Source organism: Desmodus rotundus, chromosome 6 (genome assembly GCF_022682495.2).
Source record: "Desmodus rotundus isolate HL8 chromosome 6, HLdesRot8A.1, whole genome shotgun sequence".
Classification (NCBI taxonomy): domain Eukaryota; kingdom Metazoa; phylum Chordata; class Mammalia; order Chiroptera; family Phyllostomidae; genus Desmodus; species Desmodus rotundus.
In genome coordinates, this window is record NC_071392.1 from 23973701 (window position 1) to 23998112 (window position 24412).

The 24412-nt window shown below is 38.4% G+C and overlaps 1 protein-coding gene across 1 annotated transcript in view; it reads left to right on the forward strand.

Moving 5' to 3' along the window:
- Positions 1 to 24412, forward strand: part of THSD7A (thrombospondin type 1 domain containing 7A) — a 351382-nt gene that overhangs the window by 319834 nt on the left and 7136 nt on the right. The window contains exons 17-26 of the mRNA XM_053926733.1: positions 3173 to 3326; positions 4838 to 4982; positions 6442 to 6557; positions 9990 to 10107; positions 10359 to 10504; positions 10912 to 11086; positions 16724 to 16897; positions 19200 to 19295; positions 22260 to 22342; positions 22697 to 22907. Of these exons, the coding sequence (XP_053782708.1) occupies positions 3173 to 3326; positions 4838 to 4982; positions 6442 to 6557; positions 9990 to 10107; positions 10359 to 10504; positions 10912 to 11086; positions 16724 to 16897; positions 19200 to 19295; positions 22260 to 22342; positions 22697 to 22907 (1418 nt within the window). The remainder of the gene's footprint in view (positions 1 to 3172; positions 3327 to 4837; positions 4983 to 6441; positions 6558 to 9989; positions 10108 to 10358; positions 10505 to 10911; positions 11087 to 16723; positions 16898 to 19199; positions 19296 to 22259; positions 22343 to 22696; positions 22908 to 24412) is intronic.

Consider the following 24412-nt stretch of genomic DNA (forward strand, 5'->3'; position numbering starts at 1 on the left):
GGGTTCTAGAACCTGGGAAACAAGTCTATGACGTTTATTATTTCCACTTCATGGAGCAGATTCACAAATACTAACTTACCAAGAACACACATCTAGTACGCACAGTTGGCATCCAAACCCAAGTCCCTTTTCATTCTTTGTAACTATACCAGTTTCTTCTAACGCAGATGAATGACAGACAGTAAGACAAGAATAAAACATACAGAATGGTAATGCATGTTGTGAAGAAGCTCATTGTCACTCATGACCTAACTTTAATTTAAGATTCATATTTTTTAATATGCTTTAGTAGGAAGGTAGATCCAATTAACATTTGTAGCTTAAAACAGGGGGATGTAATGAGTTGATAGGGAAACAGGGAAGAAAAATAAATAAATTCTGTTTTCTGACCTTGTCCTTCAAAATTTTAAATTTCACTTTCAATTTTAAAATACTTTCCTTATATTCAGAATTTGATCAGATTGGCATTTTGGTTAGTAAAAATAGATATAATAAAGAACTGTGGTTCTTCCTGCTTTCCCTTCAACTATCTGTGTACATGTTGCTTCTTTTTTCTCTGTGAATAGATATTAACATTCCCAAACACATCCTAAACTAAGTAACTTTTCAAATCAACTTATTTTTTCAGTAAACATCACTAATGCAAATAGAAAAAACAGAAGATCAGCATTGATTGTGATCTCCGTTCACATAATGTTTCTTTACTGATTGTGTACCTCCCTAACCTTATCCTCAGCTAATTAAGGTCAAAACGTCCTTCTCAGATGCAAGCCATTAGTATATGTGAGTCTCTCAGAGAGCAGGATTCAATATATCCCATCTTGTTCTTTCTCCTTTTAGAATGGTATGACATTCCAAAGATTGGGTGATAAAAATGGTTTGCCCTGGTAGGAAGAGGTATTTTTTCCACTCACATTTTTTTAAGTACCAGCACATTGTGATAATAAAAAACAGAGTGATTTGGTTATTTTTATTGTTGCTTCTGAATTCTCTGCCAACAATGCTCCCCCTCCCATTATACCCATGCGTGGTGGGCCTCTGGCCCCACCTTTGGCTGCCTCACCTTGATTCTACACTATGTTTTCTGATACACATCAGTTTTCTCACAGCATAATTCCTTTTCGTGTGGAAGGGGAAAGGCCAAGAACTTGAAAAAAGCTAATGAACTTACAGGGCCTTCCTTTGGGGTCAAAACTTGATCCAAATATTTATCTTCTCTTCTAGAGTGATTTAAAAAATCATTAATGCCAAATAAAATAAATAAGACATAAATAATTTGAATGTCAACAAAAGGGTTTTTAGCAATTGTGGCACATTCAAGTGATGGGATTCAAGTGCAGTCATTACAAATTATATCTTAGAAAAACAGTTAACAATACGAGGAGATGTCTATGTTACTTTTTAAAACAGTACAAATAGCAGGTAAAGTGTTCTTGAGTTTAATGAAATGAAAATATATGTTTAAATATATTAGTCTGTTAAGAGTGGCTATCTCTGATTGAATCATGTGAATTTTTACTATTTATTCTGATTTTCCTGAAATGAATATGTTACCTTTATAATAAAAATTAAAAGAAAAGCCTTTGAAAATAAAGTTTTATGTACATGACTACATAATAGTCTTGACCATCTGTCCTTAACTCTGAATCAATGGGTACCTTTGCAAGTTAACCCTCATACGTCGTGTCTGTCGGTACCTACCACGAATGCAGTCTTTCCTCAGCAGCAAACCCGACTTCAAGCATCGAGCTGTCCCATTTGTTCCATATCCCCTCCAAGCTGCTCTCATCAGAACATTCTTTAAAATCCATTGAAGGTAGAACTATTGTTTTTTTCTGAGAAACTAAAACTCTCCTGAAGACATTTATAATTTAATTTTTTTTCAATGAAATCAAATAAATATCTACCTTTGGCGGGTGTTTTTCTGATTGCCCTCTTATGTATTCATGCAGTGTACAGCAAAATGCAGAGGAGGGCACACCTCATTCAGACGTGGCCAACAGCACAGTTTTGGGCCTGAATGAGTCTCACAGGAAAACATTTCTCTTAAATCAGGCAGCACAGTATAGAGAGGTTACTCTGCAGAGTAGATAGGAGAAGACACGGTGTCTGTGCTGGTTGTAGAATTCCTGAAAAGAGTTGAAATTTCAGGTATGATTGGTAATGTAATTCAACTAACAGTTTAAAACGTCCCCATGGGTTTGAGAGGTCTTAAGAGCTCAAGCCTTCTTTTTCATCTCCTGCAATATAGTTCTGTTCCTATGCCCATCAATTTGGTTGACCTTCCCAAGTTAGAGATGAGGGATAAAGTTTTTCTCTTCCGCTAGAAAAGTGCCAGGAGAGGTTAAGTGTGGTATGCATGAAGTCTGGTACTGGCCACATTAGTCAGATTTCCAAGAGGCGAGTGAAGAGTCCTTCATGACCGCTTACAACAGAATGAACTGTGATAAAATGCTTGAATTTGTTCTGTCAAAAAGAAAACTAACCATAAAAAGGTCAAGATAGGAGGATCCAAACGACCCCATTTAGGTAATCTGTGCTATTACTATATTATAATTGTCTTTTCACTTCTTGCTTTCATTGAAAATTATCAGTAGATGGGAGGGTAAATGCCTTTTTATTTGACAAAACAATCTAATAAATGCCATCGGCTACTTTCAAAAACACTTGAGGAAACCTCTCACTAGTAGATTTCAGTGTGCCTGGTCTTCCATCCTACATGAATCTACCTCCTCCACAGAATCCACCATTTTCTCCTTCTTCAGAAAAAAAAAACAAACGTGTTTTATTCCACAATTGTAACCCCTCTATGAATCTCTTTGAACCACTCCTCCTCAGTCCAGCATCATTTATGAGAGTAAGTGACCCTCTCCTTTCAGAGGAAGACACACGGAGTTTGCATATACACAGGGGCTGTGTTTTTTAAAAACTGGGATAATACTTATAAGGTTAAATTTAAAAATCATACCAAAGTTGTACAAGTATTTATGGGAGGTAGGAATCATTTTATACCTTTGTGTTTGAAGAATTGTATTGATTAAATGCAAAGCTTTCCACCCCATTCCTGCCAACCCCAGAATGATGTCTTAAGATGGACCACCTCTCCTGCTGGTTGGCCATCATTTCAATTGTCCTGGCTCCTTCCCTGACAGATAGGTATGCTGTCTTCTAGATGCATGCAGAACACAGCGGATGGCCCTTCTGACCATGTGGATGATTACCTCTGCGACCCAGAAGAGATGCCCCTGGGCTCCAGAGAGTGCAAATTACCATGCCCTGAGGATTGCGTGATATCCGAATGGGGACCGTGGACTCGGTGCACTTTGGTGAGATGATTAGCTCTTTATTAACACAGAGTTTGCTTAATTCCTTACCAGTAAAGCTTTAAAGATATTACTAAGGAAATCATAGTTACTAAATTAGTTACCAAATTAATTACCAAAGCAAAGTATATTTTCCTGGCTACTTCATTCTGTGACCGTGCCACTTCAAGTTAGCAATATTTCGACTCACACTAGAACAGCGAGACGTCTTGCAAGCTTTATGCTCCTCCACCATCCTCCTGGCCAGCACAAAACACCTTCAAATGGGCTTAAAAACATATAGCAGGTTAAAAACTGCAGTGTCCTTAATGACTCCCTCCAGGTAAAGGGACAAAGAATGAAGCTCTAGTAAAGGTACTTTAATGGTGTTACGTTATTGTCATCCCTTGCTTTTTGCCCGGTTCGTTTTACTTAAATTGTAGGAATAATCTTTCACACAGTGGGGCTCCTGCAGCAGGAGTTTTGACACTAAAACGCAAAAGATCCTGGCAAGAGAGAGAGCGGGAAGAAGAAAGCTGTGCATCGGTGACTCTCTTTCCACACACTGACTCTGTGTCTCCTCAGGCCTGGGAAGCCAGGGGAGAGGTTCAAATCACACAAAGCATCTAGATTTCAACAGCCTGTAGGGGCTCTTCCCTGGGACCCTGGGAAGAGAGTCATTTGAAACGGAACTGGCTGATGATGTAGAAAATTGGGTTTACCCCTGGGCACCTTTGTGAAGTTGCACATTTCACAATGGCATCAAAGGCATAGGGAAAATACATGCAATGTGAAATTAATTTTTTGAAATACAATGTAGGACAGTTTCAAAGAAATTTATAATGCCTCTTTTCAAGGAAAAATTAAATTTTCATCTCAGGGCTAACATTATTAAAGGTGCTGATTAGCAGCCAACTGATACAGCGGGAGCAAACACAGGGCTGGCAGTTGACTTGGATACATTTAAATTGTAATAAAGAATCAACTGTTTCACAGGGGTATGCAAATGATTTTCTAATGCCAGTAACCTCAAGTCTGAAGTTACTGCTCCTGTTCTTAGAAGCCACATGCTTTCAGAACAGGACTGTACCAGTAGGAGATTGCAAGCCGATGTGTTCAAGTGCATATGTGAGTGTGCCTAGGAAAGTAAAGGTCACTAGCAGCAGTCATTTAAAGTCACTCTTAAAATGTTTTTTGTGGTACCAAGAGACTGTATTAGATGATAGATAGATAATAGAAAATTCTGTATTACTCATTCACAATAATTAATATTACCATACATATGTGTTTAAATACCCATGATGTGACATATCTATTAATATTTGACACATAGGTCCTTAAGCCTCTTATAGCTAGATAGCACATCAGAAGCTCACACAACACTTTGATCTTATAGAAGAAATGGAAGTGTAATGAGATTGTTCGGGTTAGCCATTGGCCCCACCTGCCAACTCCTGCTGCAGTGCTCTTCTTAACACATCGCCCTCCTGCGGCTGGGTGTTCACCTTTCTGAGGATCCTGTTCTTCTCTGTCAGCCTTGCAATCAGAGCAATTTCCGACAAAGGTCAGCTGATCCCATCAGACAGCCCGCTGAGGAAGGAAGAGTCTGCCCTGACGCTGTCGAGAGGGAACCCTGCAACCTGAACAGGAACTGCTTCCACTATGACTATAACGTAACAGGTATGTGCACAGTCACCTCATCACAGAGTACAGGCCAAAGCCCATGCGTCAGCTCAGCAGCGTACTGCATGCTCACCTCTGACTGGGTGCCTTTTGAACATGCTGCTTACTCTCCCAGAAAGAATTATTTAAGTGACACATATTTATCTAGTATATATTTTAAACATCACGATACAGATAATGAAAATATCACAGAAACATTAGCCCTATGGTAGATTGTGAATAGTCTGATTGATCCTATTTAAGACATCCTCCCACTTTGGGAAGCTGTAAATTAGATACTTTTCCTCCCTGGCTGAGGTGGCTCAGAGGATTGACTGCCAGCCTGCAAACTAAAGGGTTGACAGTTCAATTCCCAGTCAGGCCTGGGTTATGGGCTAGGTTTCCAGCAGGGGGCGTGTGAGAGACAACCATATATTGGTATTTCTCTCCCTCTCTCCCTCCCTTCTGCTCTGTCTAAAAATAAATAAATAAAAACTTTTTTGCTGTAACATGCTGGGAACACAGTTCTTTGTGTGGGGGCCGTTCAAAGCAAGATTGCTCTGAAGTAAAAACAGCAGCAATCTTCCCCTTGCCAAAAAGTACATAAATATAACTACTTCAATATTATCAAAGGTATAGATAAAATGGATAGATAAGTATTTTTTCAGAAAAAAAGGCTTATTATAAATTCTATTTGTTCTCCCTAACCCTCACCTCCTGCCATCAAGGGACATACTGTAGGAAAGAAGAGTTTGGTGGTTTATATGCCGGGGAAGCACTGAAGCTTATTTTAGAATTTTTTCAGGTAATATCCCCAGTGATGTAAACTATAGAAATTGTACAGTGGTACACAGCAGTCAGATTGGCTTTTGTTTCTTTTGATTCTTCTCTTCAGTTTTCTTTGACGACACAAGGAAATCATGGTTCTTTGAGATAAACTATATTACTCTAAAAAGAAAGATGAAAGAATTATTTTGAAAAAGACATGAAATAAGAGAATTAAAGAAATATGAGCAAAGTGATTTTGAAATAAGTGCATATACTAAAACATTTTAAATATGGAAGTGGCATACAGTGTTTTGTTTGAACATAACACAGTTAAAGTGCTATCCATTAACATTGTGATTACTTTGCTAAAATGAAAATATTGTTAAAATTGAAATTTCTGCTTTTATTAGAAAAGGTTTTTAAGTGACATTGGATCTGCAGGCCAAGGCCATTTTTACAACATCACCAAGATGGTCAAATGGACATCTGCCTTCCAGAATAATCCTCGTGGTTCTGTGCAACCCCGGCAACTCCATTTGACTCCTGAAATGTTCAGAGCCGGGACTCTTACGCTCTGCATGTAGGATGATTGTGCAGCTTAGAAGCAGTTGCGAATTAAATATGGAATTCAGGTCATTTAAATATGGAGTTCCATTTAAAATCTGTGTCCCCTGTGGCCGTCTGTTCTGACGGGCTCCCTTCCTTTCAGATTGGAGCACGTGTCAGCTGAGTGAAAAGGCAGTTTGTGGAAATGGCATTAAAACAAGGATGCTGGACTGTGTTCGAAGTGATGGCAAGTCGGTTGACCTGAAATATTGTGAAGAGGTGAGGGGATGCTGTGTTACATCTTTGTGAGTAATTTCTTTCCTAATAATTTCAGTTCATGCTGAGCCAGATGACCTGTGCTCCATGCAGCTCATTGCCAGCAGATGTTTTTCTGCACTATTCAGAGGCTGTTAAGCACCCTCTTGAAAAGAGACACTGTCCAATACTACTGATTTCTCCACCTAATTTCCTGTATTTTGTTCTGCTTGGAACCCAAAGGTATGCTAATTATCCTTTTCTGAAAGAAATGCTTGGGGAACAATAAGTAATCAAGGTGAATATGGGCAGTAAGTCCTAATCAGACTACTCATCATCTTTGTAATTTCATTTGAATTTTGTGTTGCCTGGGACACCTGCCAAGCTCCATCATTCATTCTCTCTGTTGCTAAACATTGCTCGCGTGTGGTTTGGTAGCAGACTTTGATATTAGGATCTAATACCCAGCTGTGAGCGTCCAAGTGCTCAGGTGTGGGTAAGAGAAATTCAAACAAAGGAATGGAGTCTGCCATTAGTATCTTTCAGGTGCAAAGAACTGTCATTCTTAATTCTTCACTTTCGAAAAGTCATGTCATCATTTCTAGATATGATCTTATGAAATGTGAGGAACCAGTTGTTGGCCTTTCTTAGTTTTCATGAAGCTACACTTCATGTTTCAATTATTTTGTCTGATTTCCAGACCAAAAGGGTACTCACACTCCTGACAGGTTCTGACTCCTCCTGCGTCTGCGACCCGCTGGGTTAAACATGAACCCACAGTCATGAGCACACAGTCGGAGCTTATAACCTCACTAGGGTTCAGTAGACAAGGTGACCGCGACTTCTGTTTGCATATCCTGGCAGTTAGTATAAGCCCATGGTAAATTGTTCCAACCCCTGAGGGAAAACTTGAGATAAAAATATACTAATCCATTTGATATCTTTATCATGTAGACCTAACCTAAGTTCCTTATATCTCTGTCCATGTGAATATGTGAACACAGCTCCCAAATGTGCTGAAGACAAATTGTTTAGTTAATAAATTTCTCTTATTATCATCCTGCAACATAACTTAGTCCATTCATACTTTTGATATAATTAGAAATTTTATACCTGAATCAATTTTTAAACTAATACCATTGAAGTAATGTACCCATTATAACAATAACATTATTATTAATGAATATTATTACAGTCATACACTGGCTGGAGAGCTTTCTGTGATCTACTTCTAGTCAATTAATATGTCTCTTTTGTTGCAAATTCACATATTAATGCCCTCCTGAGTCAGAGTGAAATATACAGTGATAGCTGTCAGAGCTTTTTAAAAGCCAAACCCAATCAGACCAATTCTAAAATAGCTCATATGACTGCAGCACAATGGCATAGAGAGGATCCTTTATTTCTTAAATAAAATTTGAATAAAAACTTGACAAATAACTAATTTTAAGTATCCAGGAAACTAGATAAATGTATTCTGTGTACAGATATTTTTACGTTTGAATGCTGCCATGACAATTAGGAATTTAAATCATAACTGTCTTTCAAACGCTGTCTTCAGGGAGAAGAGTACTGTTCTCTGCAGGAATTGGATTAAACAACTCATCCCATTTTCTCCATCCCTGTGGATGCAGTAGGGTTGAATAATAGCCCTGAGAGAAGCTGGCTATCTCTCTAACGACGGAGTGATTGCCTGCCTACTGATACATGTGTACACCCTGCCTTTGGTGCAACAGCACTAGATAACTCTCGCTGTTTCTCTGACAGCCAAGAAGAGAGATGGCATCACTACCCAACAAAGAGGATAATTGGGGTTACATCCATCCAGTATTTATATAGTATTTTTGTCTTTGATGTTTTTTCAAACATTTACTCACCTGACGATACCTAGTAATTGATTTCTCCTTTCCCATCTCCTTGACCCCTGAGCATGTGCTTAGATAGGTTGTGGTGATAGATAGACAGTTGATAGATGATAGATTATAGACAGATGATAGATAGATAGATGATAGATAGATAGATAGATAGATAGATAGATAGATAGATAGATGGGAAAAAAGAATACAATAAATGTAAGGGGAAAAAGTAGTAAAGGGCTAAAAGGTCTCAGAACTGCATACCCAGAATAGCTGTCAACAGACATCCTTTATAATAAATAAGTTAGTAGTAACTCAATTCTGTGATTCCAACCCTCTCTCTATGATGCTATTATCTACCTTACATATAACACATTATTTTTATAATGCCCCCTTAAGACTCTAATCTCCAACCTCTCGGGACTTTCAGTGACTATGAGATTTTCCATAGTGACACAGTAAAAGTGTTCATAGCAAATACTCTCATCTTTGTCAAGCATTACTGGCCAAGAATATGTGGGAGTACATGCAGAGGGATGTAGTACACAAGTCACCAACCTGATCTTTTCTCAGTGGGCAACTTAGAGCCACGAGCTGTACTTGAACCACAACAACATTTCAGAAATTTTTCTTTTGCCAAGTTCCAACATACAAATTAGTTACCATAAACTTGTATTTCATGCAAAAATAGAAAAGGTCTTGAAAATCCTAAGGATTACCAATTTAACAAATCATATTCTCCTAACATGCTCTTAAATTTTTCTGTGTCAATGCTAGTTTGTATCTCAGGCTTTTTAAATGTCTTCATATACAGTAGATGAGTTTGAAATCTCATCTTGTATTTTAAAAGAAGAATACATAAATATGTATTGAAACTCAGTGTTAATACAAGGGCACAACATTATTATTTGATGAGGGACTAACACTAAAATAACTGAATTATGTCACAGTTAGCTTGTGAGATCAGTTTTAGAAGAAAAATCTTTGTAATTAATATATATATAATATGAATAACCAAAACTTCTAGTGATTCAGATTTTCTTTTAGAAAGATAGCATACTTAAAAACTGATATATTATTTCAATACATTATATCATTAGTTTTGAGTGTCAATTTGTCTTTAAAACTTTTCCCATTTGCGTTTTAGTGTAATATGCACATATAAAAACAAGTAATATCCCAAAGATACAACTGTAGATCTGTATATTGATGACATTCTTGGTTTTTAACTAATGGAAAGTAATCATGCTCACACTTATTTATTCATCACTTAGAGAAACTCAACCTATTTGGAGATTAAATCTACTTTTGTTTGTTGCATATTTAAAAAGTTCAACACTATAAAAGTATATTGACTGGCTGGGCTCCCCCATTCATCCTGTGCCCTTTGCTCCCACTCTCCTGGGTTGATCCACTTTATATTTTTAACAATTTGCATGTTTGTCTTCCAGATATCTTTTTATTCTTTTACGCATCTTGCTTGTTCTTTCTGACTTCTCCTCTCCGTTCCTCTCATCTCCACTCCTATCTTTTCCTTTCAACCACACATGGTCACCATGCCTCCGTGCCCATACAAACGCGTGTGCCTCTGTCCTTTCAGCTGGGCCTTGAGAAGAACTGGCAGATGAACACAACCTGCATGGTGGAATGCCCTGTCAACTGCCAGCTTTCTGAGTGGTCCGCGTGGTCAGAGTGTTCGCAAACATGCGGCCTCACAGGTTAGTTTGTCCCTTAATTAGCATTAGGTGAGTGGTCACAGAACACAAAATAAAATGTCCCTCTTACATTCAATCACATCAAATAATCTTCAGCCATGTTGACTCTGGGTGTCTTTCTTTCCAAAACATTTGAGACCGACTTGTTCTTTGCATCTCCTCAGGAGAATTGCATGTGCTACCCTCTCCCAAAGGTATGTGCTCACACAACTGTAACATCTCACGAAAGCTGCATCCCTTTGTATCTCTTAAAGGAAAAATGATCCGAAGACGAACAGTTACCCAGCCCTTCCAGGGCGATGGGAGGCCGTGCCCAGCCCTGATGGAACAGTCCAAGCCTTGCCCAGTAAAGCCCTGTTATCGGTGGCAATATGGCCAGTGGTCGCCATGCCAAGTGCAGGTATCAAATCTCAAGCGGTCGTGTGGAGATGTGTGTTCTTTATATGCAGGCACTTGGTTTCGGAGTTATTTTGCAGAGGTCACACATGGCATGTTTCCTCTTAAAGATTTGAAGCGCCTAGCTATTTCATAACTAGTTTAATTAGTTTTGATAGCAAGCCCTCCCTGTCCTGTATTTTAAACATCATTTGGAGACTGATTCATTTTAATGAAAATTTATTTGCCTGTCTCTAGCTAGAAAACAAATAAATTGTTCATTGTGTGCTCCCGTAGGGCTTCCCTAGGGTTTCAAATGCTTCTTAAACTGCTCATAAATCAAAATCACTGATGCAGAGATGACTGTAAGTGATGAGCTCACTAATGAATTATTTTTCTTTTCCTAATTAGTTATGCCTTTCTTCATTCCAGGATGCCCAGTGTGGAGAAGGCACCAGAACAAGAAACATTTCTTGTGTAGTGAGTGATGGGTCGGCTGATGATTTCAGCAAAGTGGTGGATGAAGAATTCTGCACTGATGTTGAACCCATTATAGAGGGTAATAAAAAAATGGTCTTAGAAGAAACCTGCACCCAGCCTTGCCCAGGTAACAACAGCAAAACGTGATTTATATTGTGATCATTTCTTACCAGGACTGGGGTGGAGAGGGCTTGCATGTGTGATCTAAGTTGAGGGATGTCAGCAGCCCTTCGTTCAGTAATACCTGTGCCAACAGCCAGACACGGCAGTGTGGATGAATGGGGGGCACTGCCTCCTCTGCCAGGTGGGGTGAACCCAGGTCTCTTGTGTAGCCGCTGTTGACACACACAAGTTTTAACCCCTGCAGAGGATGAACCATTAAGGCCTGAGGCTCATGCTTAACAGGGAAAGTATGAAAGAAAGTTTGAGAAAATAAGCATACAACATACATCTATTTAGGAGGTCTAGAAGAAAAGAATAGAAAATGAAACACGGCATTTAAACAAATACCAGTGAAAGAAAAATTGAAGTCCTTATAGTGAAAACTTACTCTGGGTATTAAATAGAATCAACAATGAATTCATACCTAGATACATTGTAGTTACATCAGAAAACACCAAAAAAAAAGAATTATTAAAGCATTCAGAAAAAATAAATAGATTACCTACTTTTGGAAGACAAAATTAGAATTATAGCAGAATTCTCGGTTACAATGAAATCCAAAAGACAATAGAATATACAGTCATGTGTCAACAAGGGTAATACATTCTGAGAAATGCATTGTTAGGAGATTCCGTCATGCGAACGTTGTAGAGGGCACTTCTGCAAACCTAGATGACATGGCCTTCTACACACCCAGGCTCTGTATTGCTTCTAGGCTGTAAGCCTGTGCAACATGTTGCTGGAGGAAATTATAACACAATGGTATTTGTCTGTCTAAACGTGGAAAGGTACAGTAAAAGTACAGTATAAAAGATTAAAAATGGTACACTTGTGTAGTGCACTCACCATAAATGGAGCTTGCAGGACTGGAAGTTGCTCTGGGTGAGTCAGTGAGTGAATGTAAAGGCTAGGACATTCCTGTCCACGACTGTAGACTTTATGAACACTGTCCCACAAGCCCTGCTTCCTTCTGACAGAGTCAGATATAGATTATTGTAGCTGTCAGTGTTGCTCCATAAACAGGCATGGAGGCTGGATTGATTGGAAATACTGAGGAGAAACTGGCTGGACAAGGCATAGACACCATAATAGTGACTGTCAGGGGGAGTGAATGGTGGCCTGAGGGTCAGAAGGAATAAGAAATACAGATGGAGAAATGAAGGATCACAGGGGACTGTCACGGCAATGTGGTTTTGGTGATTGCATGTTGGAGCAGTGGTGGGATGAAGAGACTTTGTGGTATTTCTAAAAATAGAGGGCTCTTAACATGGAGGGGGCTGGAACTGAGGACTCAAATATTTTGGTGTAGGAACTATGTTTTTGGTTCTGTTGATCTTATCTAGCACAAACAGCTCTCTCTGGCATAGAATTGATGGAAGAAGTAGAACTTATCTATGTTTTACATTATTACAACCTGAAAATATTTCCAAAGTACAGGGACAGATTGGCTCCATGCTACCACAGAAAGCTTGTTACTAAGCACCGATGGCACATGATACGTGTTTAAAGGTAGCTCCTGTGGACCTGTGTCTTTGTAGAAGACAATAAGAATTTACAACAGTGTGCTCTGAAGACCATCAGGCTGGATCTGGGAGGGAGGCAGTGCCCTGAACATATAGCACTGGGAGTACAGGATTCTCTGTGCTGAAACAGGTAGCTGACTGTTCGGGATGTACTCTGTGCTCTCAAAGTCAAGGTGCTATGAGTGAGAGGGACTGTATTGTGAAACCCCACACATATTGCCCCATCAGAGAAAACAAATGCCTCCTGATTTGTATATCCTTCCATGTCTTACAGGAAATTCAGCTCCATTAAAATCTCATGGGACCGCCATCACATATGTGGTGTGGCCAAACCATTGTAATTCAGAGCGTTACGATACTTGAAATGTGATGGGAAATAATCATCAACCTAAAATTCTGTCCCCAATTAAATTATCATTCAAAAGCGAAAAATATTATATTACAGAAAGAAATCATTCTGATGCAAGGTTGGACAGGAAGAACGCATGTAGTAAAATGTGGAAAGCAAATGTTGTCTGTCAAATATTCAAAAAACTAATTGGAAGGCAGTGATATGCTAAGATTGAAGAATTTAGACTTGATGCAGAGAACTTTAGGGTAGATATAAAGTCAAAATAAACTCAATGTCAAGTATTAGCCTGTGGCCTTGAGAAAGACATGGAAGCAACAGCTGATTAGTGGCCTAGATCATTTTTAAAAGCGAATTATCTATAAGTCACTCTCAAATGGAAAATTTTCCCCATTTGCTTATAATAATGACAATAAAAAACATTTGTTTAAGAAATGTTTCACTTTGAATAAGATATCAAAAAAATAAAAAGGATCTGGCAAACAAATACTGATTGGGCATAAAATAGACTTTCTATGTAAAAAAGATATAACAAGAAACTTTTAAGGATGGATAACATATATATATATATTTTAATTTTAATGGAATTAAGTTACTCAAAGCTGGAAAACTTGACAACATGGGTCTCCCACCCAGTCACTCATCAAATTACTTGTTCTTTAATCTGTAAACTAGTTGACTTAATAAGGAAACTATTCGAGGTGATAATAACGGCAGTTTCTTAGTTTGTTTTTAAGATGAACTGAATAAATTGAACAGAGCAGGAAATAAAATAACCCCTAATACCTTGAACTATATGCTAGACCTTGAGGGCATTTCTCCCTGTGTATATTCATCTGTAGTACTAGTTTTTACACACACTGATTGATACTTTCATGTACTAAAGGTTAAGAAATAATCTTTTTTTAAATTTGACTTTCTGGACCTAGGCAAAGTGTTGCTTCTTAGACATCCCCACACCTGCCAATAACCACCTTTTCCTGATCCAGCAATTTTCCTGTTCCATTTCCTGCTCCCCCAACTGGCCTTATTTCAGGCCAGATGTCACACACACTCTAATTTAATAAAGCCATTTGGCATCACAGCAGGCAGAGGTTGAGGCTGTGGCAGCAGGTCCAAGGACCGGGGCCAAGGACTGAATCTTGGGGCTTCGATGTGTGCAATGGCCACATTGCCGATAAAAGTTGACCCAAGGTAAAAGTTGGAAGACCTACCTAGTCCAACACCAAATCTCCAGGGCCAATAACAGCATCATTGAGACGCTCCCAACATTGGGCAGAACTGGAATCCTTGCCAGGCATTGGCTTACGCTTTATTGTGGAGTCTCCCCATTAATTTTCATTATACTTCCTGCAGCACAATTACCCACCTGATTGCTTATCAAGTGTTATTGTAGACTAGGCCCTGAGCTCAAGGTTGGAGAGGCAGTGGGAAGCAAACCTACCCTGTCCTCGATGAGTTTACCATGTTATGGAAGAAAGAGTCGCTAATCCAATAATGACAAAAATAAACATAAGATTAAAATCTATGGTAAATGATGCAAAGGAACACTGCAATATCCCATAATACATAGAACAGGGCAAACACACCATTCTACTTAAAGTAATTACAAATATGGGAGGAAGTGCTGCGTCTCCTATAAATTATAATCTATTCATTTCAGTTCCTCTCATGGTAGTTTCCTTCAGAGATGGGCTTTGAAAGCGAGCAGTATGTGAACTAATAAGCTTTAAAAAACAAGATACTGAAAGAAACGCATTTCATACACTTAATTGTCATGCGTTTGGCAGGCATAGTGTAATTTATTATTGCAATGGTTTATACAGTCAGAATATAAAAGTATGTTTAGTACAAGGCAATGCCTCACTCTCATTTGCTGGTATTAAATCTCTGAAGCCTGACATGGCTTATTTGGGGGTGATTATGATATAATTCACAGACCATGTTAAACAATTTATTGAGTTTTGTCACAAAATACACTATGTCAAGTGATATAAGCGCAGAGGTGAAGCCTACTCGTAGAAAGACATGTTTTCCTCCCATGTAGTTTGCAAGCACTGAGGTGCAGTTATATACATTCATGTTGGCAGAAAAATTTTAATTTTAATAACTTCTCTTGCATAATTAAAAATTGAGTTACTCAAAAGTAACATTTCCTAGGGAATAGAAATGTTCCTGAAATGTTATCACACTACTTAAAAAGTCTTACCAGTTTTTTTTTTCCTTAACACTCAAATTTTACAAGAATTTTCTACACCTCAGTATGACATTAGAGTATTAATGAGGTATTTTAATAAAAGCCTACAAGAATTACCCCCATTTACTATTGTATGTGCGTGCTAGTCGATAACTCATGTATTTCTAGGATTTCTTAATCTCAGCACAAAAAGTTTTTTCATTAATCAGGCATCCAGGTAACTTTTTGCCAATATTATACTATTTCAGCATAACATAAGGCTATATGAATTATTCATGTGATATGAATGGAATAATTAAAATAAGAACCCTCATGGGTTTGTCTGTCATAATTTACTGAGTCCTCTGAACAGCATCACCAAGCCGTCAGTCCTGAAGGATGGATGTGCTCCCGGGAGAGGGGCCTCCATTGAGCCTTCCCTGTTCTCAAAGTGGTTGCAGATGTTGATGTTGAACGCATGGTACACAACGGCCCAGCAGTTCCACTCCTAGGTGTACACCCAGTAGAAGCACACATGTATAACTTCACCAAAAGATTCATAACATCAGTATGTTACGGTGTTCACAACAGCGGTGTTCAAAATGAGAAAAAGGTGCAATTGTCCACATGCCCATTAATAGTAGAATGGATATCTGAACTGTGGTCATTGATACAATAAAAGTAAATTACAGTGATAACAATAAACAAACTAGAGCTACATGTGTGCATGAGGGATCACACAAACATAAATGAGTGACAGAAGCCAGACACAAGAAGTACACAGGGTATCATTCCATATATAACAGGAGAGGGGTTTCTGAGATCCTGAGAATGCTCTGTTACTTGATTTGGGTGTAGGTTACATGGGGATGTAATCAGGTTGTGAGAACTCAGCAATCTGTGTGTTTATGATACGTGCATATTGCCTGCATATTCTTCTTCAATCAGTAATCAACAAAAAGGGAAAGTGGAGTGAAGTTGTAGGTCAAGGAAATAGTGTGCATTATTGCCACTACAACTGCTCATTCGGCTGTCGCGCCTTCACACCTCCGGGAAGAAACTGGAATAAAGCATAAACACCAGCTTTCTCAGACTTGGACTTCAAGCTCTTTTGAAATTATGAATGTTTAGAAGACAACTTCTATGTATATCTGGATTTTCTTTGAATAATACCAAGTGTTTAATAAACCTCTTTTCAATAATAATGACAACTGTGGCAGTAGGTTTTTATCACATATTTGTTGTCTTTTAAGAGGAGGGGAATTATACAGACAAGCTCCTTCAAGAGAGAGTTTACATTTGATAGTGTTTCACAGCACATATTCCATGCCAGTAACACCCACTGAGAAAAAATAACAATATTAATACAAGCTTATAAAGCTACATACAAACTTGCAAATATCAAATACTTATCTAAATATTACAAATAGTATGTATGACTGGCATGCCTACAAACATTTCCAGTGGGGTTAAAAATAAAAAGACTATCTGGCTGGCTATTCTTTATGGGTAAGGGTAGGGGAAGGGTATGCAGTACACACCTGTGTTTTGCAGGCGACTGTTACTTGAAGGACTGGTCTCCGTGGAGCCTGTGTCAGCTGACCTGTGTGAATGGTGAGGACCTAGGCTTTGGGGGAACACAGGTCCGTTCCAGAGCAGTGATTATACAAGAGCTAGAGAATCAGCACCTGTGCCCAGAGCAGATGTTGGAAACAAAAGCATGTGATGGTAAGAGCTATGACTCATGAAATCTCGTTTTAGTTTTGTGAGGATAAATAAAAGCACAAGATAATTGAATATTCTGTTAAATAAGCAAATTTTCCAAGCTCTCACTTAAGGTTGAGAATTGAATTAAGGGTGTGATTCTGAATTTTAAAGATTTGGAGGGAGAAAAATCTCACCCCCCTTAATAGATATGCAATATTGTGAGAATGTCTCCATGTTTTATGAGCTACAGAAAGCTGAGACAATTCGGAGCTCTTTATTTGTACACCTGTAATGACCCTGATCATCTATGAATCTAAAAATATGCTCAATGCGTTTAAGTCAAAAGAAAGTACAAATAAGAATGACAAATGTATAGCAAAATGAGACGTTTTACTAAATTTTCAGAAATTGATAAAGTACTGGTAAGAATCACTCTAAACTTGACATAAACCTACTTGAATGTGCATATTTTTGTGGCTGTATGTATATCTGTACACTCATATGGAGCCATGCACCAAGTATAAACAACGCATGACAGTTTTAAGAACCATAGAGCATTAAAATGTCATAGTTTGGAAACACAGAGGAAGTGCAAATGAAAACAAAAGAATGGCTATCTAGTTGCTCACCAAACAACCCTCTCCTTCCTCCTGGTGTTCAAAAAGAAGGACAGCAAACAGGAACCAAAATACCACATTTATTAATGAAAAGCTGGAGGAGAAAGTTTAGAAGTTGGAGTAGAATGCTTAGAATAAAAGCCAAATGGTCTAGATGACTTAATCCAGGAAATAGAATTATCTGTTTTGTCTGTTAAATCTTCCCAAATTTGCCAAATATAACATTCCATATGTCCTGGGACAGGGTAGGTGAAGAAGTAGTGAAAAGTCAGGGGTTAAAATAAATGAAATAATTTCCAAGGAAAAAAAAGAGAATTGTTTACTCCAAAATAAGATTGAAATAAAATTAGACATCAATAACATTACAAATGAGAAAGAAATTACCCCAAGTTTACAGTTTTTCATATTGAAAATAGTAAAAATTAATAAATAATAATACAAAAATATACTGTTTCACATACTCACAACTGTAAACCTACTTTTGCCCCACCCGTTGAGTAAAGAAAGTCCTACCTTACACAGATGCTGCATGCACATACTCAAAGAATATCAACGTCTCCTATGGTCCCTGGGCCATACTTTGAGAGTTGCTATTCTAGAATAAAGAATTCCCACAATTCAAAAAGAAAAAGCATAGATTTCAGTAGGAAAAAAAAAGAGGAAAAAAAAAGGCCAGAAGATATACGAGGTCTGTCAGGAAAAAGTCCAGCCATTGTTAATATAACGAGAATGGTTTGCCTGACATTGATGTAACCTGGCAGCCAAGGAGAGTGGACTGGAATGAGCATGTGTGAACAGTGAGGACTTCACTGTCCTAGTCGCTGGGGGCGGTAGACACTGTTGAGTGAGGAGGAACCAGGATGCTTAGCTTACACAAGATGGACCGCTGAAGCATTGTTGTAACAGCAAAAACTGAAAACAACCTAAAAATCTACCTTTAGAGGAAACAGCTAAATAAGGTATAGTAATTAGTACCAGGGAAGTCTACATAGAAGTTAAAGTAAACCAACTGTATCTATATTAAAATCACATAGAAATATTTCATCTGTATCACTGACAAGTTTTAGAATGATTCAGAGTATGATACGTTCTTAATTTTAACACTGACTAAAAATAATAGCTTATATCATTTATGGACATATATATTTTTATTTATATATATTTATAATCAAAAATAGTATTTTGTAGTAAAAGAATATTAATATTAAAAGAATACTCAGAATAGTGGGTATTGCTGGACAGATATGGAGAGAGGTCAAATCGGAAAGGAATATAATAGGACATCAAATCTATGTTATTTTTTTACTCATCAACAAACAAACAAACAAAAACTAAAGCAAATATGGCTAAATGGTAATATTTGATAAATGGCATGATGGCTGATTGAATACATTTATTTAACTATTTTCCATCCTTGTCTCTGTGTTTAATATTTCATGATATTTTAATAAAACATAAAATTAAATTAAAAATATAGGTTTATATTAGATAGTGTAATAGCAGATATGGAAAATTACCTGAGATGTAGATATGCCTCTGGAATTTTGTAATATGTGGCAACTTCAGGACAATAAATTGACACTCAAATCACTCGAGATGGACTTACCACTTTTCAATTGCTTATAAATATGCAATCAGCACTCGTCACCACGATTATCCCTCTGGGCGGCAGAACGCTTCTGCTAACATTTACTGTGTCCTGGCAGGCGGACAGTGCTACGAGTACAAGTGGATGGCCAGCGCTTGGAAAGGCTCTTCCCGCACAGTCTGGTGTCAAAGGTCAGATGGTGTCAATGTAACAGGTAAGCCTCCGGTTTCTCTTTGTTCTCTGAAAGTCTTCCTGTAACCCACATGTAATAAATTAAAGAAAATAGCTGAGAAAACAAAGATAGTCTTTCAGTATTCAACACAGGGTTGGATTCAGGACACCTGAGATGTACTGGTCTAGTGACCAATGACACATTATTTTATTTTTTTAATGTTTCAGTTAAATTCTCCCTCACCCTCACTACAGGCTAAAAATAATTTTTTGTTGACTATATCTGTTTCTGTGACCTAAAAGGCAATACATACAGACCAAAACTATTATCAAGGGAATATGATTATACAAGTCATAGTATTTTTTCTTAAATTCAGAAATCTATGATTTATAGTTTTTTATTAATTAATAGGGAAGACCTGTTGCTAAGTCTCCAGCCCAGAGCATCTGACCAGCTCATCTGCTCTGTCACTGGACAAAAATTATTATACATCCAAAGAAGAAATCCAAATGACAAACTTTTTTGAGTGTCCCTTATACCCAAATTTACTCCAAAGAGCTACTCTAATCTGCAGTTATTAAGTTTCCTTACCTGAGCCTAGTAAAGGCAAGGGGGACAAGGATGCCTTTGAAGAGGGAAAAAGACCTGGCTCCTGACACTTAGTGAGGTGAGCCACCCTGCCAGTTTCCTAGAGAGGTCGGAACCAGAACCCCAACCTCAAGCACCTGGACCCAAAGAACTATTGTCTCTTAATTTATTTATTTTAAAAAAATATTCCATTGTTGATACTATTACAGTTGTCCCAGCTCTCCTCCTTTGTTCCCCTCCACCCAGCCTGCCCTCCACTTCCATAGTCCCCACACAGTTGTCCATGTCCGTGGGTCCTTCATAAATGTTCTTTGACTAGTTCCTCCATTTTCTTTCAATCTGTCCCCAACTTCCCTTTCCCCTCTTACAGCTGTCAGTCTGTTCCATGATTCTGTGCCCCTGATTCTGTTTTGCTCATTTTTATTTTGTTCATTAGATTCCTCTTATTACCGTAGCATAACAGTAGCATGAGTACCGACGGAGAACTGTTCAGGGTGCCCTGCTGACTTGCTGCCACTGCTTTGGCCCTCTGACAGGGAGAAAATGTAATGTGCATTTGGGTGCCTCTGAGTATGTCCATTTATAAATTTAGTTGTAATATATACAGTAAGATAACAGGAGCAGGGATCAATATGCTTTTTGGAAAGCATCAATTCTTATATTGAATTTTAAATTACCTGGATTTATTGAAACCTAATTACTTATTTCCTCCCTATGAAAGCTGGAGCAGGATGTCAAAGTGTATTCTTGTGAAGATAAGATATATTACATGAGAAATCGGTATCAAGAAGCCCTTGATAATGGCAGCTCCCAGTGGACACATGCGTAACAAAGAACAGACACCTCCCAGGAAACGCTTCGCTCTCTCACAGTATTATTTTCTGGGAGAAAAACGTGTTGCAACCACATCCCTCTAAGAGGCATGGTGGGGACAGAGCTGTGGGGGGGAAGCAGAGGCTTTCTGAACCGGAAGCATTGCGGAGGTGGGCCACTCAACTCAGGAGTTGAAAATGAGCATCTACATTCTTCTTTAAACTATTCTGAAAGAATTTTACAGCATCCCTAGAGGGTCCTATTAGTTTTCAGTGTCTTTTTTCCCCTCCTAAATAAGGACACAGATAATATTTATCTGCCTTTTCTTCAACATGTTAAAATCTCTTTCCCCCTGAAATTGGGGCTATTTCCCAATGCAAAAGTAAGTCAAATTTCAAAAGACATACCTGTAGAAATCATATTTAATTTCTTTTTAATGCAGTATAATATGAAATGTATTTATTTCTGAATACCGTTGGATACTAAAAAGCTGATGTGTACATGATTCGTGATAAACTTTCTATGCATTCCTTTCTCATCTTTAGGAGCCATGAGGTTCTTTAGGAGAAGTAGACAAGCATGTAAAGTACACTCCCTACCGTGATGGGTTGCTTTAGTGATGTGAATAGTTATCCTAATGAGAAACTCAAGATGTTGTTTTCCCTTTTCTTCACGTGTCTAATGATAACAACTTCAATATGGCCATTTAACTGCGGCCGCCTTGCCACGACTAGCTGCTTTCCATAGCGTGCTTCCTAAGAGTATTTTGTTTATAGTATTCAGAGATTGAGGCAAAGAATTATCAATAGTCACCTCTGAGAAATTCCACAGAATCATCAATTCCACAAATAAAGGAAAAACTTTTGCAAAAATGCTGTTAAACTGAACAGGGATGGGTTGAAACTGGGAGTTCCTTCCACACCACCAGTGTGGTTTCTTTATGACACCCGTCCCCGTCTTGATATAGCAACTTAGGCACACTTGGTTCTATAGTGAAGAAGAAAAGGGATCAAAAGAGAGCTGCAATGTCAAGGTAAAACAACAGTGCAGGCACGCCACTTACTAGCTACATTTGTTTAATTTCCTCTTCCCCCCAAAATCCCGAATTAGCAGGAATAGTGGTTTTTCCAAAAAAGAACTATATATAATTTTTAAAAAGGCATTAATGCGGTAGCCCATAAATTAAAGAGACATCTCAAGGGATGTGAAAACTATTAATTTAAGTAGCTGAGAAAGAATTTTAACTTTAAAAGAAAATGGAATCCTTTTTTTTAGTGCTGGACTTAGTCTCAGGAGCAATGACAGAAAGAGCTGGTGTCGCACTCAGGGTTTTCACTGTAGCAACTATCAGATCATCTCTCCAGCAAGCTCTTGTGGAACACCCGCCACGTGCCAGGAACAGTGCTGTCTCCTCAAAATAGGAAGGGCCTCGAGTTCCTAAATAAAGTGGTCAAGGTTAACCAAGTATTTCATACTCAACCGCCCTCGGAAAAATCTGTGGGGTTCCCAAAGTGGTTTAGGATTCAAAGGCAAGCCTGTAACAACATTGTGTTTTTATCACTGCAAGAGATACTCCTCGTCAAAACACGGTTTTCTGTTCTGCAGGGGGCTGCTTGGTGGTACGCCAGCCTGACGCTGACAGGTCTTGTCACCCACCGTGTAGCCAACCCCACTCGTACTGTAGCGAGGTAGGTCTGAATTCATGAGGGTGGACGAGCCAGCCACCTCAGTCGTCACCTCCCTGCCTCTGTGCAATCATTTCCCTTTAACAAAAGCATGACTGAGGCATAAAAATTCTATTTTTGGACCAGCCCTTTATCAATATAAACAATTCTGCATGCACTTCCTTCTCCTGTTAGAATAAGTTTGCATGCAGTACAAAGAGTGTGTTCTTTTCTTTTTTTTAATGCACTGAAGACAGGAATTGCATGTAGCAAATGCCCAAAACAATACTTATTTAAAGTCTCCTCTTCAAGCCAGTTCTGTTATGCCTTCAAAAATCACCTCGTGTGCACAGTAGAGATCTTCTTGTTCTCCTGCAGACAAGGACATGCAGTTGCGAAGAAGGGTACACTGAAGTCCTGTCTTCTAACGGTACACTTGAGCAGTGCACACTGATCCCCGTGGTGGTGATGCCCACCGTGGAGGACAAACGAGGAGACGTGAAAACCAGTCGGGCAGTCCACCCGACCCAACCCTCCAGTAACCCGGCAGGACGGGGAAGGACCTGGTTTCTGCAGCCGTTTGGGCCAGGTGAAGTGACTCGATAGAACGGATGTAGAATTCTTTGGTTATACATTTTATCTGCTACTGATGATTAAAAAATGAGCAAGTATTTTCCCCATGCGCTATTTATTATTTCACCAAAATTCTTTTGTTCTGATTTTGCCATAGAAACTCCTTTTTTTTTTTTTAACTATTTTTCTGAAGGAAGCACCCAGGCTCACAATTCAGAGAAATGAAATTACTTTCCTCTGAGGAAAAAAAAAAATGTCATATTAATTATTCAATCTTGGTCCTAAATTTACAAGTATAATTATTTTCACATTGAACAAAGAAAGCTAACAATTAAAATATTAATTAGGAAAAAAGCAACTTATCATTCAGTACTAGAACAAATAAAACTATAAAGGCATTCAAGAATTTTTCATTTGACCACACATCAGTAATAATTTGAACCTAAAATAGGGACATTCGTAATGCAGTACTGTGCTGGCGGAGGGTGGGGTAGACCAATTTCTATCAGCCCTTAGAGTTGGCTCACTCAAAATCTCAGAATATTTACTAGCACCAGATACACAGAGGGAGGGATGGAGCCTTCCTGTCTAGGTGGGACCATCTGGGAGACTGACCAAACCCTTATCATATTAGACAGCTCTTAACATGTCCAGTAATGGACTTGAAGCCGATACAGGCAAAAGTTCGAAAGCCGGATGAAATGCTATTCCTCCTCTGTACACTTGCTCTCTCCAGTGGATTTAACCAGACACATACGCCTAGAAATCAGCTGAGGCTTAAAAATGGCTATGAGGGCTGTATGGTAGCTGAGATCACGCCGCCTTTCTCACACCGAGAGAGATTACTAGCTCATGACCAAAGGGAATCTCCCGGCAGAGTCAGGCACAGACTACCTTCTAACTCTGTCAGAAACATGAGAAAAGAAGGAAGAAATTGACATAGCTAACACATCTCTATTTTTAATGCATTAAGTCAAAACATTTTCCCTTACTGGAGAGTCACTATTGGGATTTTTTAAAGTATTTTCAATATTTGGAGTGATTCACATATAACCACATCAGTTGAAAAAAACATTTTATTTTGCAAAGCTGACTTGTCTGTGTAAACATGGGAAACGCTTTTCTCAGTGTACAAGAAAGTGGACCAGCGCATGGCCTGCAGCAACCTTGACCTTGAGTAAGAATTCGAGTAGGTCTCCTCACATCAAAACTAGTTTTTAAAAAGAGAGAATATTATTATTGTCATATTTAAACACCAATATATGTTTAACTGCATGTATGCAACAGAAAATATGTATCGATGTGAGAATCAAATAAAGTTAGCAAAGTCATTAATAGTGTCTTATGTTTAAAGTTTATTCAAAACACAAAACTGAGTTCATGTAGAATGAGACCAGGAAACCAGATTAGAAGAGTCTCTGTACCCTGTCTGATTTTGTGTACAGATTTCCCTTTGCTATCTGAAAGTAGAGTTCCTATGAAACCTTTCTCAAGCCAAAGTGCCAGAAAGTGAAGAAGTGG